General features: G+C 37.0%; 1 protein-coding gene across 1 annotated transcript in view; it reads right to left on the minus strand.

The window, feature by feature from the left end:
- Positions 1-14,723, minus strand: part of Rbks (ribokinase) — a 66,818-nt gene that overhangs the window by 34,693 nt on the left and 17,402 nt on the right. Inside the window, exons 3-6 of the mRNA XM_042696680.1 lie at positions 10,998-11,061; positions 10,069-10,131; positions 6,593-6,757; positions 386-477 (exon numbers count right to left, since the gene is read on the minus strand). Coding sequence (XP_042552614.1) covers positions 386-477; positions 6,593-6,757; positions 10,069-10,131; positions 10,998-11,061 — 384 coding nt within the window. The remainder of the gene's footprint in view (positions 1-385; positions 478-6,592; positions 6,758-10,068; positions 10,132-10,997; positions 11,062-14,723) is intronic.

Here is a 14,723-nt window from a genome sequence, read left to right on the forward strand (position 1 = left end):
GTACAAAGAAGTTTCAGTTCAACATGTTAGTTTATGAGTACAATGCATCCTGATCAATGTCACTCCTTTATTTTTATTTACTTAATTTGGTAACCCTATATTAGTTATTCCATAGAATGTGAAATAATCTAAAAACAAACACCAATAGTGTGAGGTCTGTCAATGGGCTAAAATGGACTAAACCTTGATAAGTACCAGAGAAAAAAAGATTCTCTTAGTAACTACTCTGACTCTAGGACTTACTATTCCATAACACAATGAAGTGAGAAATTGGTTTTCTCTGAATTCACATGTAACCAAATTGATATGGTTAGTCCTGGTTCTTTGCTTTATCCACTTAAGTCTTTTGGCTTGTCATAGAGTGACCAAACCAGTCTATCCATACCTCACTTTCATTGCAGCAGAACACATCTGAGAGGCTATAGAACTGGGGATCCAGGTCAGCGATGGCAGGAGCTGGATTGAACAATGTTTTCACTATGAAGGAATGAGAAAGAGGTTTGATATTTATTGGTTTTAACATGATGTATTTGCATAGTTAGTAGGAGAAATCCGAGTGCAGTAATTTTCACATTCATCAGTTTAAATATCAACTTAGTTACAGACATAGAGAAACCTTATCTCCATGATAGCCCAGTATCAATTCCTTTTTATTTCCATTTCTTCTGCTTTTCACTTTAAAATATTTCAGTTTTGAAGGCAAACATTAATAGTTATAACCAAGGTGATTACAGAGTTAAGGCAAGGACAAGACTATAAAAGTATAATAAATATAAAAAGTATAATAAGTATAATAGCATGAAAGAACAAGTAAATATGAATAAGCTAGTGACCATTTTTGTGGGTTACTTCAAGTAATATATATATATATATATGTATATATATATATATATAAAATGTATATATATTATCCTGTATATCCATTAACAATTATGCCAATACATATGTACAAAAGCTTACATTCTTGGCTTTTGTAAACAATCTTGGAGCATTAAAAAAAAAAGGCTGTGAAAGGAAGAGAAATTTAAGCAGAGGCCGAGTGTTAGCCAAGACCAGGTAGCTAACAGAAGGATGGATAGGGATAGTAAAAATAGGGAAAGAAGAATATCATAGCCATTTCAGTCACAGAGAGGTATATTTTTCACAGGAGAAAAGGGAGGTGCAGAGAGATGTGGTCATGTGATGAAGGTCATACCCTGTGACATAGGTGATGCTCTCTTAAGCTCTTGGGCCTTAAGTTCAGAGTTAGGCCTCTTAAAAATAGCAGCTTCTCTACATCTGGACTCTGTCTATTATAACACATCTATCTATCCCAATCCAATGTGAACCACACATACTATTACTGTATTTTAAAGTCTTTAGAAATTACATTTGCAGGAAGTACCATCTTAACACTTATCTATCAGTACTCAAGTAGATTTGGCTGGTCCTTTTTTCTCAACTTGGGTCCACGAACTGACATGTTAAATAATCTCATGTGACTACTGACCCACAGAGAAAAATCCCCTATCAGCTATTCTTAGAGACTCTTCCAGAACAGTGGTTATAAACTTTGTTACACATCAGCATTACTAGAATAGCTTATTCAAATGCATGATTTCTGGGCTCCCACTTCAAACCCACTGAACCTCTGTGGGTAGGGTTAAGACCAAGGAATCTATCCACTTACAAGTTCTCCAGGTGGCTCTCACGTGGCTAGCCTGGCAGTGATACATTCTATATGGCTGATGGAGGCAATCCATGACTGCAGTACGGTGAGGCTATCTAGTCTACTTCTTCATCTTCCTAGGTCTTACTTAACATTTTGGTTCAGTCAGTGGTCTTGTCTAGTACATATTAATACTATTCCCACATTTTTGTTTAGAATGCACAATGTCCACCCACAGAATTTCTATGGTATGTATTTTGGCTGCTCAGGTTTTTGCATGCGGCTATTAGCAGCTGAAATTAGAAAATTGATGCAAAAACCCTGTGTAAACTGTAAGTGTTGTATAAATGTAAAGGATTATTACTGTTATTATATTGTCCCTCACACAGCCCAGCACCCCCGCCTGTCCACCCATCTTTCTGCAGGAGTATGTAGCCTGGCAACAATCTCACTGGGCACAATACTGGGTTTGGTCACAGAAGGTATGGACTAATGAGTTGGGATACAGATGAAACAACATTGGCTATGTCTTGACAACTACAGAAGCTAAGCAATAGCATGTATCATTTAACTTGTGATATTATTTTCTATATGTCCTCGGAAAAGAACTAAAGTGGCACTAAAAGATAATTTGTATCATATTTTGGTGATCTTCTAATCTCAATTATTTATATTTGTTCTTTTAATGTTCTATTTGCTTTGAAATGGATATAAACACAAGAATCAACATGTATAATTTCATCAAATACAGCTGGAGCATTAGCTCTGTAGGGGATCTACCTCTTGCTATACGGTGGCCTAGTGGCAATGGGGTCCGTGAAGAGACACTGATTTTTAGATGTAGGCGCTATCTCTAATACCAATGCTTTCATTTCAGTAAAGACAAAATGAGAGTTCTGAGATAGTGCATTCAAAGATGGAAGGAACTTTTTCCTTGGTATTTTAGTAACTGGTAAATCATCTAGCTAAGCAATGTGTTTAATTCGAGTTTACTACTTCTAATTAGAAAAGATAAGGAAGCTGTGGCAATATAAACTCAGAGATGGTGTTACTGCTTTACTTGAAGACACAATAATGCTGATTAGCACATATGTTGTCTCATCTGCCTCACTGGCAATGGGCAAACAATGCTCAACAGGTTATTTGCTTTGTGATATGCCTATGGTGACATCAATGGGATTTGAAAGTGCTCATCTCTATTCTTGTTTCATAGAAGAACACAAATAAGTCTAGAGAAACATTAAGACTGACCAGTATTGGTCTATAGAAACAAGTCATGGAGCCAGGCGCCAGTGGCTTACGCCTGTAACCCTAGCTACTCAGGAGGCTGAGATCTAAGGATTGAGGTTCCAAGCCAGCCTGGGCAGGAAAGACTGTGAGACTCCTATCTCTAATAAATCACTAGAAAACTGGAAGTGGCGCTGTAGCTTAAGTGGTAGAGCACTTGCCTTGAGCTGAAGAGTGCAGGGACAGGGCCCACAACTGACAAACAACAACAACAACAAAAACAAAAAACAAACAAACAAAAAAAATAAGTCATGGATTTTTTTGACTGATGTTCCCTATATGCTAAGTGACTGATTCTTATTCAAAGCCATTCTTCATAGTTTCAAACAAGTGCTTCTCCTTTCTTTATAACATTTTTTATTCATCTGGGAATGAAGACACACACACACACACACACACACACACACACACACACACATTCTTCTATAGAGTCTAAATTGCATCTGACTGGTATCTACCAAATAAGATCTACTTGAAAGTGGGATTGTGCAAATGTGCTTGTGTGTATTGAGTGTGTGCTACACTGTCATGTGTGGGGACATATTGCTGGAAATGTTCTGGGGCTTCTCTGTTTTTTAAACAGCCAAAACACTCATGATGGATAGCATTAACTTTTAACATTTATTTTTCTCTAGATACTCTTCATGAAGGCTCAATTCCTTGACACCAGTAGCATGTGGCACTTTGTTTTGAAGTGGGGTCTAGGAACAGCCCTTTGGCATGGAGTCTGAAATCCTGTCATGATATTTGCCAAACCACTAACTTAATCTGTCTAAGACTCAGTCTCCTCACTCATTTCCAATCTAAGAGAACAATGCGTATCTATCTTGTGTTTGTGTGTGTGTGTGTGTGCACGCGTGTGAGTTGTGGGGCTTGAACTCTGGGCCTGGGTGCTGTCCCTGAGCTCTTTAGCTCAAGGCCAGTGCTCTACTACCTGGGTCATAGTACCATTTCTGGTCTTCTGGTAGTTAATTGGAGATAAGAGTCTCATGGACTTTCCTTGTCTGAGCTGACTTTGAACCTTGATCCTCAGATCTTAGCCTCTTGAGTAGCTAGGATTACAGGTGTGAGCCACCGACACCTGGCCTATCCTATTTTTGACACAGATGTTTGAAGGATCCAAGAAAGAACTTTATAAAATGTAACATATCACTTCTTCCAATATTAATATATAGTATCTCTCCTTATCTATGTTTTTGTTTTTTTTATAGATTCATCAGATTCAACCGGGTTCTGAAAATATTAAATGGAAAATTCCAGAAGTAAAAAGTTCACAAATTTAAAATTGCACATCATTCTGAGTCATCCGATGGGATCTTATGCCATCCCACTCCATTCCATGTGGGACATGAATCATCATTCTCTCCAGCCTGCCCACTTTATGTATATGCTGCTGGTGTTAGCCACTCAGTGGCCGTCTTACTTATCAGATCAGTTGTCTGGGTACTGTAGTGTTTATGTTCAAGTAGCCCTTATTTTTTGTTTACTTAGTAAGGTAAAAATGAATCTTAAATCCATAAAGTGGTCAAAAAGGAAAAAGAAAATTGTGCTAAATTTATTAAAGCTCAAATTGCAAAGGTTATCGTGACAATGTGTGGTATATACTTAGTTAAGATGGAACAGATCCTAAATTACAGAGTCCAGTGCTACTGGAAATTTAAGTCATTTACTGTGGGTCTTGGGACAGATCTCTGATAAGAAGGAAATACTACTATATAGGAAAGCTCATGTTGAATCGGACACACTGCTCTTAGCAAAAAATGTGAAGGAGGCTGTGTGGCCTATGATCCATCTTTGCCTAACCTTCTTAATTTCTTCAAGTGGCAGGTGACAGAGGAAGCATTGCTGCATTCTACCCAAATGACATGCCAAGTCAGGGGGCCTGTCACATCAGTATTATTCTGACCTCACCTGTGAAAGGTTAGCTCCTCATCTGTGGTGGCTGTACTTTCCTCTCCTCCATAAGCTGGGTAGGTAACAGGTAACTAGACTATGACAGAAGAAACAGCATTTTCTGAGAAGCTAGGGACAGTAGGAAAAAAGATGTTACATGAGATGATCTACACAAAGAAAGGCAGAAGCAAGCGTAGAGAGGCATGCTGTATTCACATTACCCAACTGAGATGGGTGAAGTGCAGAAAATGCTTACCATGAGCATTAGACTCTATCTGTGTGACACTTTTGAGAAAAATGTAACCAAATAGATTTTGGCTTAGAATTCTTTCTGACAGCTTTGAGTCCATTAAAAATACAGTAAATGTCAGTGAGAATTTGCCATGGCATGTTGTTTTGCCAAGAGGAAAATTTGTTAAATCAAGATGCACACTGTAAAACTCTCCACAAAATCACTTCAGTGATTTATTTTCCATTTATTGCTCTACAGAACACTATACATTTGAGAGAAATCACTTATATAGTACACACTTACCCACGGGGGTGGGGGGCTGAGGTGGGGGAGGGCTACCCACTATACACATACTCTGTTCTTTTTCTTCTTTTCTAGTTTTTAATCTTGCCAGTGAAAGTTTTATCTGGAAAAGTCAATGTGATTCTCTATTTTTTCTCTTTTTTCTTATAAGTTATAGAATTAATGCCAAAATATCTATTAATGCCACAATAAGCTATTCTTATATTGGCTACTTTTTGTTTTGACCAAATAGTGCTAGGTTAAGATAATTGTTGTTTTGAGATAGTCTCACTATATATCTCAGACTGACCTTGAACTTGCTATGTAGCTGTGGATGATTTGGAACTTGTGGTTTTCCTACTTCTATCACCTAAATGCTGAGATTATAGTTGTGTGCCACTGTGCTCATCTATCAAAACTTTAAGGAGAGAGAAGAATTTACTGGTGCATATTATAATGTGCTTGGCATCATATTTTACAGGTTCAGAACTACCTAATTGTGCTATGACCACAAAGCTAGCAAGGGACTCTAACTAAGATGCTTTTTCCACTAGGCAATATAAAAAAAAATAATGAACAAAAAACTACTTGACTTTAAAAATGGTGTTCATGTGTTAATTTTCTGGGAGTTAGAAAGGGAGAATCTGTGGGAGAACAGATGAATTAAGATTAGTGGTGATCACTGTTGGGTGATGGGTCTTATCATATAGTTCTGCTTCCCTTACTGGTTTGAAAATTCCCAAAGTCAGAGGCTGAACATAAGAGTTACTTAACAGACATTGACAACATAAAATTTTTTTACATATAATTATTTTTGTTTCTTGAAAAGATGGTAAGTTTTGCAAAAAGGAAAGAGAACAAATCATTGATCCTAGAGATGTTTATTAAAGTCTAACTGGCAGTGATTGGATATCACATACAGTTTAACCTTTGTTTCTCAAGATGTAACACTCACTGCCTAGGGTGTTACCTTGGACAATGGCCTGCTTCACAGAGTCTGTTTAAGCGCTGTATCATTTCTGTTAACTAGATTACAGATTTAGAATTTAGGGATATTGGATATGCTACTCGTGTTATTTTTTACCCTATTTGTAAGTTTTTCTAACATTATCAAGAACTATAACACAGTGAATCTCACAGATGGAAGAAAGAATATTTTACTACACAGTATTGCTAAACTTGAAAGGTTAACTTTAATTAAGATAGTGATAAAAGCTTTTACATAAAAAATGACAAATATGTTAAATTACCTCCATTGCTGTGGGCCATTGTCAGGGCTTCCAAAGAAGTTGCTGGAGTTATTTCTAGTTGGCAGATCATTACTTTGGCTCTGCTAATGACATTGGCTGCCTCCTTCAGATCGTCAGTATTCAAAAGTAAATTTGCTCCAGCCACTATGACGATGATATTCTGGCCTATAAAGAAATGCTACATATTTATATGATAGCCAGACAAAGCCAAGTGATGTTATTCTGCAATGTTACAATCATCTTACAGAGTCATTATACAAAATGTGTTGTATTAATTTTAAAATTTCTAGGGCATCTAGTTCCTGAATTATGTTTTCAATATTGCTGAGATTAGAAATATTCTGATTTCTTTCTCCTCATCTCTTCTTCCTCTTTTTCTTCTTCTTCCTTCCTCCCTCCCTCCTTTCCTTCCTTCCTTCCTTCCTTTTCTTCCTTTGTCTCACTATTTTGTCCAGGCTGTGCTTGAACTCTGGGCCTGAGCACTGTCCCTCAGCTCTTCAGCTCAAGGCTAGCACTCTACCACTTGAGCTACAGTGCCACTTCCAGTCTTCTGGTGGTTTTTATTGGAGATAAGAGTTTCACGTAATTTCCTGCCCAGGCTGGCTTTGAACCGTGATCCTCAAATCTCAGCCTCCTACGTACCTAGGATTACAGGCATGAGACACCAGCGCCCAGCTTCTTCTTCTTCTTCTTTTTTTTAAAAGGAGACAGAGTCTCACTATTTTGTCCAGGCTGGTTGAGAATTCCTGGGTGAAAGTCATCCTTCTGTCTCTACTTCCCAAGTAGCTAGGGCCAGAGGAATACACCACTATGCCTAGTTTATTCTAATTATTTCAGGAAAAAATTTTATTATTTTTGTACATAAAAATATTAATTGAGAAATTATGGTTTTTTTGTAAATTATAATCTGTTTTTAAGATTTATTTTATGGAAAATGGCTAATACAATGTACATATTAAAGACCTTGAATTCTAAATGAGAGATACAGATATGAGTACAAACAGGAATAAACCTGTATAATACTAAAAATTAATACTCTATAGTATACAAACAATTCATGTTAGTGTCCAAGGTACTCTATTATGTTATTCTGTTCATTGAAACATTATATTTAGGAGATCTGACAGAAAATATACTAGGTAAGGAAGAGAGACGGATACTTGCTTATAATGTATCAGACCAAACAGAAAACACAGGACTAAGGAATCTGATATTCTTGGTATACTTGGACCCACTCTAGCCCTTAGATATAGAGTCTAAGGTGGTAATGTATCTTATCTGTCAGGTGACCTCTTTTTTTTTTTGGTTGGTCCTGAGGCCTGAACTCTGGGCCTGGGCACTGTTTCTCAACTCTTCATCTCAAGGCTAGTGCTCTATCACTTGAGCCACAGCATCACTTCCGGCCATTTCTACTTATGTGGTGCTGGGGAATTGAACCCAGGGCCTCATGCATTCCAGGCAAGCACTCTACCACTGAGCCACCTTCCCAGCCCTTGGTGACCTCTTAAGCTCTACGTTGTCCAACATGGTAGTCACAATAGCAAGGTAATTATCAAACACTTGAAATACAGCTACTCTGAATGGAGATTTGCTTCAAGTATAAAATACACAGTGGATTTCAAAGATAGTATGAAAAAAGGTAATAAAATAGCTTATTAATTTTTCAGCAACATCTAAAATGCTAATTTTAAAACAAAAGTTAATTACATGTTGAAATGTTAGACTCTTAGATATACTAAGTTAAATAAATACATTGTCAAAATTAGATTTACTTGTTTCTTTTTACTTTTAGAATATGAGTACTGGACAATTTAAAATCCCACATGTGGCTTGATTTTCTTTTCCTTTTACATTTTGTGTGGGTCCTGGGGCTTCATCTCAGGGGCTAGGCATTGTCCCTAAGCTTTTTCTGTTCAAGGCTAGTACTCTACTACTTTGAGCCACAGTGCCGCTTCCAGTTTTCTGGTGGTTTACTAGAGATAGGAGTCTCATGGACTTTCCTGCCTAGGGCAGCTTTGAACTTCAATCCTCAGGTCTCAGCCTCCTGAGTAGCTAGGATTCCTTTTATAGGCATGAGCCAAAAAGCTTTAGCTTTTTGTTCTCAAGTCTAGTGTTCTTCTACTTGAGACACAGCTGTACTTCTATGGCCTAAATTTTATTTCTACAGGGTAACATTGCAGGAATGAGTTACAGCAGGCATTTTTTGTGCTCCAGGCTACTCATGCTGATCTTGTATAGACATGACCTAAAATTACCTCTCAACATGGAACAAATTCTAGCCTATCATCTTACCACAGATGTGTTTGTTGGCCATGTGGAGGACTTAATAGAGTAGGGATGGTTCAGCATAAACTCAACCTCAGTCCTGGAAAAATTCAAAGTATCCACTTGCTGAAAGACAGCATCTCTATTTCTTTTCTCCATCAGTGACCTCATTCTCTCGGCTGGAGTCACTACAGACTAAATCTGCATTCCTAGACTGACCTTGGCTGCTGAGCAATGTGCCCAAGACTATAGCTATAGCTGTCTGTGGACCAAGTCATGTGGCTGGTTTGCTCATGCCGCTGGTTTAACTTGTCAAAATGGCATTCTGTGTGTATTCTCCCCGTCACTTAAAGGAGTTGACTGTCCCATCTTTTTGTATTTGTCCTAGCACTTTTACAATTTTGCTCTTGAGGGCATTACCATACTATAAACTAAGCAAAGTCTACTATAATAGGCACATGATATATGTTAAATAATACCTTTGCATGGAAAAATGTAGATTTTGTTTCACTGGTAAGGGAGAAAACCCTTAGAGTAAAATATGAAGTTTAAGACAAGAAATGAGCTGCTGTTGACATTACTCATTACTTATGACATGACTTAAAGTTACACAGATTTTCTATTATTACAACAAAAACTTCACTTTTTTTTGTGGTGGTACTGGAGTCTGAACTCAGGGCCTCAAGTTTGCTGGGCAGATGTTCTACCCATTGAGACAAGGCCTCCGGCAGAGTGTGTGCGTGTGTTTGCATGCGCGTGTGTACTTTTTGTTTAAAGAACAGACAAAATTGATACTGAAAATAAGTTAAATGCAATTAGTTGCTGCATTTGCTTAATAAATGCTCTATGAATAAGATTCATCAAACCTTGTTTTGCAGTTATTTACATGTCTTTACTTAGTGTAATGGAAATGACATACATATTTGACTACTTTTAGAGAAAAATCGCAATTCTGAGTTGACATGAAGGTAAAGGGGTTATTACGGGATATAAATATTTTTGTAGGCAACTATGCTGCTTCCTATATGTCAGATGGACAATTTTATATTTAATAATCAACATAGGTAGTATAAGTTATTGGAAACATTCGTATTGGGGTTGGAAAAGTCACACTTTAGGGTCTGGCGAGGAGGTTGGTAGGAATAGGGTAAAAACTAGTTTTGGAAACAATCTGTTTCAGGAAATGGCACTCCAATATGTGAAACACATACCTTCATTATTGACAATTATAGAAGCAGCTCCTGTAGCAGCATCTTTAGTCTGATATGTAAATTCTACAAGAAAAAAATTAAAATCATGTACATACAGCCTGGCAAGGATAACTTATTTTAACAATTTCAATGTGATATTAATTCTTGGAAAAACTTTTTAACCTTTAACCATCTGGAAAAAGTTAAAAAATAAGGAATTAGTGCTAATTTATACCTATCACCTATACAATGAGGAAAACTGGCATCTTTACATTTAGTGGCACCTTTTCTCTGCATTAGTAACAACTCATCAAACCACCCTAACTTGCAGTTGCTCCAAATTATTTGTAGTTGTCTACATAAGCACGTTTTGATACCAACTTATTTATATTTTCTATCAAAAGAAATGACAGACTTGACATATAAAAACAAAAGGTTAAGCATACAAAATAAACTGATTTCTCAAACTTCCATCTCATCAAGAACCATGGTTCCCTTTGTAAATAGCAATGCTAATCAGGCAGCCTTGGACAACACCAAAGTGCTCAGACTAGAGTCAAAAGATCTGCCTTCTATTCCTGACTAACTAGCTATATGTGCTCAGAAAAATCACAGAACTCTTGTGACCCTCAATGTTCTCTTCTGTGATAATAATCCAGTCTTGGGGCTATAATATTCAATGACTTTTCTTAAATTATCTTTTGGAAATGCAGGTATGTTATCATTCATCACATATACATGACTTGAAGGTTTGTAACCTTCCCATCAGGAAGAATGTGGGTGAAAGGATTACCAGAGGACATTCAAGCAAGATCAGGCAAAGCTATGTATAAAATTTCGCTGGGTGTTAGGTAGGACCTAATAATTCTGTTCTGTGTTAAATTTCTCTTGTAAGAAGATGGATCACAGAAGAAAGTATAAACATTAACTTTAAAAATATGAAGTTTTACCTGTAGAAATACCATTCTGTTTTAAGTTTTCTATATAATCATTGCCAAAAGAATCTTTGCCAACCTGTACCAAAGAAATGATGAATATTAGATCTTTTACACTTAGAAAAATGCTACAACTTGGTTTTTAGAATAGTTAGCATTTTAAAAGGGCACATCTGCCCAGTACTTTATAAACATTAACTAATTAATCTTCTTAATGTAAGATGTTAGGCTTGATTTCAACCCAAAGAATTGTTATATACTGTATTAATGTTTTACTTATATCCTGCTGAAAATGTGAAGCAATTAATGATGGCCACAAAGCCATAGTTTCATTCTCCTTTTGATCTATTTCTTTAATAATTTCTATTGAGGTAGAATTAGTTGTTCACTAGTTGTTCAGTATTTAGGAAGAATATGTATTCATACTTCATCATAAACAAGAGCAATAATTTCTTACTAGCAGAATTAAAAATAAAGAACATTCAACAGGAAGTGTTGTCATGGAGAGTAGTTCCTCTTGGAAGGGGCTCATGGACCAAAGGTTTTCCTTAAAGGAGGTGGGCTAATTATTTGGCAGGTAAGTACAAGAGTATCCAATTTTGCAGGCCAATTATCCAACTAGAAGCAGTTCTTTGCTCCCTCTGTATCTTTTCTTTTGAAAAAAGGTTTCACTATGTAGCCTAGGCAGTCCTTGAGGTCCCTATCCTCCTGCCCAACCCTCTTGAGTGCTGGGATTATAGGTGTGCACCTCACAGGGCTTCTTCCATTTTCCTCCCTCTATTACTGGTAATTAAATCCAAGGTCTTGTGCATTCTAGGCAAACACTACCACTGAGTTATATCCTCAACCCTCTTATCTTTTATAACATTTAATTCTTTTCCAAAAGCAACCAAAGCATTACACATTTGAGAAAACATACACATATTGTAGAGATTAAGAAAAGGCCATTCCTAGACTTGTAGGGTCTGATAGAAATCAGAACAATGAAATTTCTCTTCCTTCTATTGTAATATTATGCATGCAAAGTCTGTTAAAGGTGAACATCAAGTGCAGCCCTGATAAATGGAGGTAATAATATACAGATTAGAAAGAGTAAGGATTAGGAAGAATTGTTGTGGCAGAGAAAATGTTAATTTCAAGGGATAATAAGAAACAAACAACCATAAGACTAAGTAGCATCAGAGGTGTAATTAGGAAGGGATTTTATACTTGAGGAATTGCATTTTGGAGGCCTGCTGCAGTTGTATTCCAGAGTCTGCCATGGCTATTTTGATCAGGGAATTACTAGATTGGCTGTAGCCCCTAGTGATGGTTATAGTTCCAGCCTTATTCTAATTGGGATTTCCAAAAATGTGTCTTTCTGGCCTTCTAAACTGTATGTGACAAGTGGAAGAATAAAGTTTGCTTTTGCTGTCGTTAACCTTGTTAAAAGTAAAAATCTAGTACCTAAAGGGATAATGGAAAATTAATCATACTGCTAAGGATTAAGAGATGTCAACTCTAGCTCCATTAACATTGCATTTAGGTCATAGTGGTATACTAGAAAAAATAAAAGAAACACTAAAAAGACTAAAAACAGAAAGTATGATTTTAGGGAAGTCATGTAACTTGCATCTGTAACAGGAAAGTTCCAGCAAGTTTTCTCTAACAATAAAATAAATTCCATGAATGCACATTGGTGGCTCATGCCTGTAATCCCAGCTACTCAGGAGACGGAGATCTGAGGATCGTGGTTCAAAGCCAGCCAAGGCTAAAAAGTTCCCAAGAGACTCTTATATATAATTAACCACTCAAAAAACTGGAAGCAGAGCTGTGGCTCAAGTGGTAGAATGATGGCCCTGAGTTCAAGCCCTAGAACTGACAATCAACAACAACAAAAAAGTGTAAAGGATTAAGTAAGGCTTCAGTGCTATCTTTCTCCTTTTCCACAGGACACTGAGGCTGTAATTGGCTGTAACTCTCAGGGAAAGAGGCAGGGCTGCTTGGATTCAATCTTTTTTTTTTTTTTTTTTTACTTTTTGTGGGCCTGATGCATACTAGACAAGTGTTCTATTGAACTACATCTCTCACTCTATTAAATTCTAGTTTCTTTTGGGCTCCCTATTTTTGCACAAAAAAGTTGAAACACATGCTTAGGTATTTTGGGGATTGGATTCCTCTTATTATTCTAATGCAACATCTTCATTAATGATTTGGTATAACTAATACTGTAAATGTAATCATTTAGCCTGGTCTAATACTGCTCAGTGAATTCATTTATCCTGTTACTCTTATGAGAATGTCAACAACTGAGAGCATATCTGGGCCTTGGCAACCACCCTGAAGTGTTCAGTGGCTCTGACTCAAATTAATGTAGACAAGAAGAAATGGAGACTCATGTCTTGTTTTTAGATAGTCCTTTCGCCTTCTGTCTTACCAGTTGTGCAGATACATACAATGCTATATGAAAGAATGCTATCTTCACCAATTTCTTACCCCTAAAATCTTGGATGTGTTCATTAATTTATATTTCTAGACTTAACCTTTTTTTTCCCTTCTTCTTTTAATTCTGGGGCTGAAACTAGGGCTTTGGATATGCTAGGCAAGTACAGTACCACTGAACTACAAGTCCCCTCTGGACTGACTTTAAAGAAAGTTGAGGATCACATAGTGACACACCCAGCACTAAGGAGGACCGAAGGACTGCAAGTTTAAGGCCAATCTAGAGTATACAGTATGACCCTGTCTAAAAAAGAAGCAAACTAAAAAAGTTGAGAGAAGTGTCCATCTCCCAATCCTGTTTGCTTTCTTGAACAAAATTTCAGCTTCCTTCTCAGTTATTGGAAATTGATACCCAGAAGTGAAAGCATGTAAGCAAAGATTTTTTTTTTTTATCCTGCTATTGAGAACTAAGTGACAGTATCTTGCAAAACACAGTGAAAAACACAAATGGGGCTCCTTATAAAGTATTAATGGATTCAAGACTATTAAAAAGGAATATCTAGAAGCTTCTGTTTTCCAGGTCATACTTTGGCCATCAAATAGATAAGAAATCTTCAAATGTAAGCATCTTGGCCCTGAGGCAAATGGTGCATATGGTACTCTGGAAACTTGGAATCTAATTTCAGTTCTGCCATTATCAAACTAATTAAAATTCTTTGCATTTTGCCTCAAATTGTTCCATCTGATGCAGGCTGTAGGGTGGGACTGGTGTCAGTTCTCTCTGGTTCTTCAAACTGGCTATACACTAACATGTCCTATGAAGCTTATAAAAATCCTGATGCTTTGGTTATATTCCAGACCAATTAAATCAGGTTCTGTGTAAGTGGGACCTGGCATATTCTCTAGGTGACTGCAATGAGTGGTTCAGGTTCAGGACCACTATCTTGCAGGGTTAAGAGGTGGGGCAGTGTTTGTTAAAAGCACATAAGTAGATGGTGTGTGTTGGTAAATTAAGTGTGGGATAAAGAAATGTTGCCTGCAGAAATTGCTGGGGTGAAGGGCCTAGTAGCTCCCAGACTGAACTCAAGACATGGACAACAAGAGATTTCATTGGCTTGTATTTGCTAAATCCAGTCTTAATTTGAAGTGGGTCAACTTCTCCTTGCTTCTAGTTTCCAGAGCTCTTATATAGCAAATATAATTAGGTTTCTCTAATTTTCAGGTGGTCAGAAGAAATGTACTAATAGCTTGACAATGCCACTTGACTGTGTCAGAATAAATGTGAGCACTCAAATTGCACCTGTTTTTCAAGCATCATGT

Source organism: Dipodomys spectabilis, unplaced genomic scaffold, assembly GCF_019054845.1.
Source record: "Dipodomys spectabilis isolate Male_0828 unplaced genomic scaffold, ASM1905484v1 ptg000210l, whole genome shotgun sequence".
Taxonomy (NCBI): Eukaryota; Metazoa; Chordata; class Mammalia; order Rodentia; family Heteromyidae; genus Dipodomys; species Dipodomys spectabilis.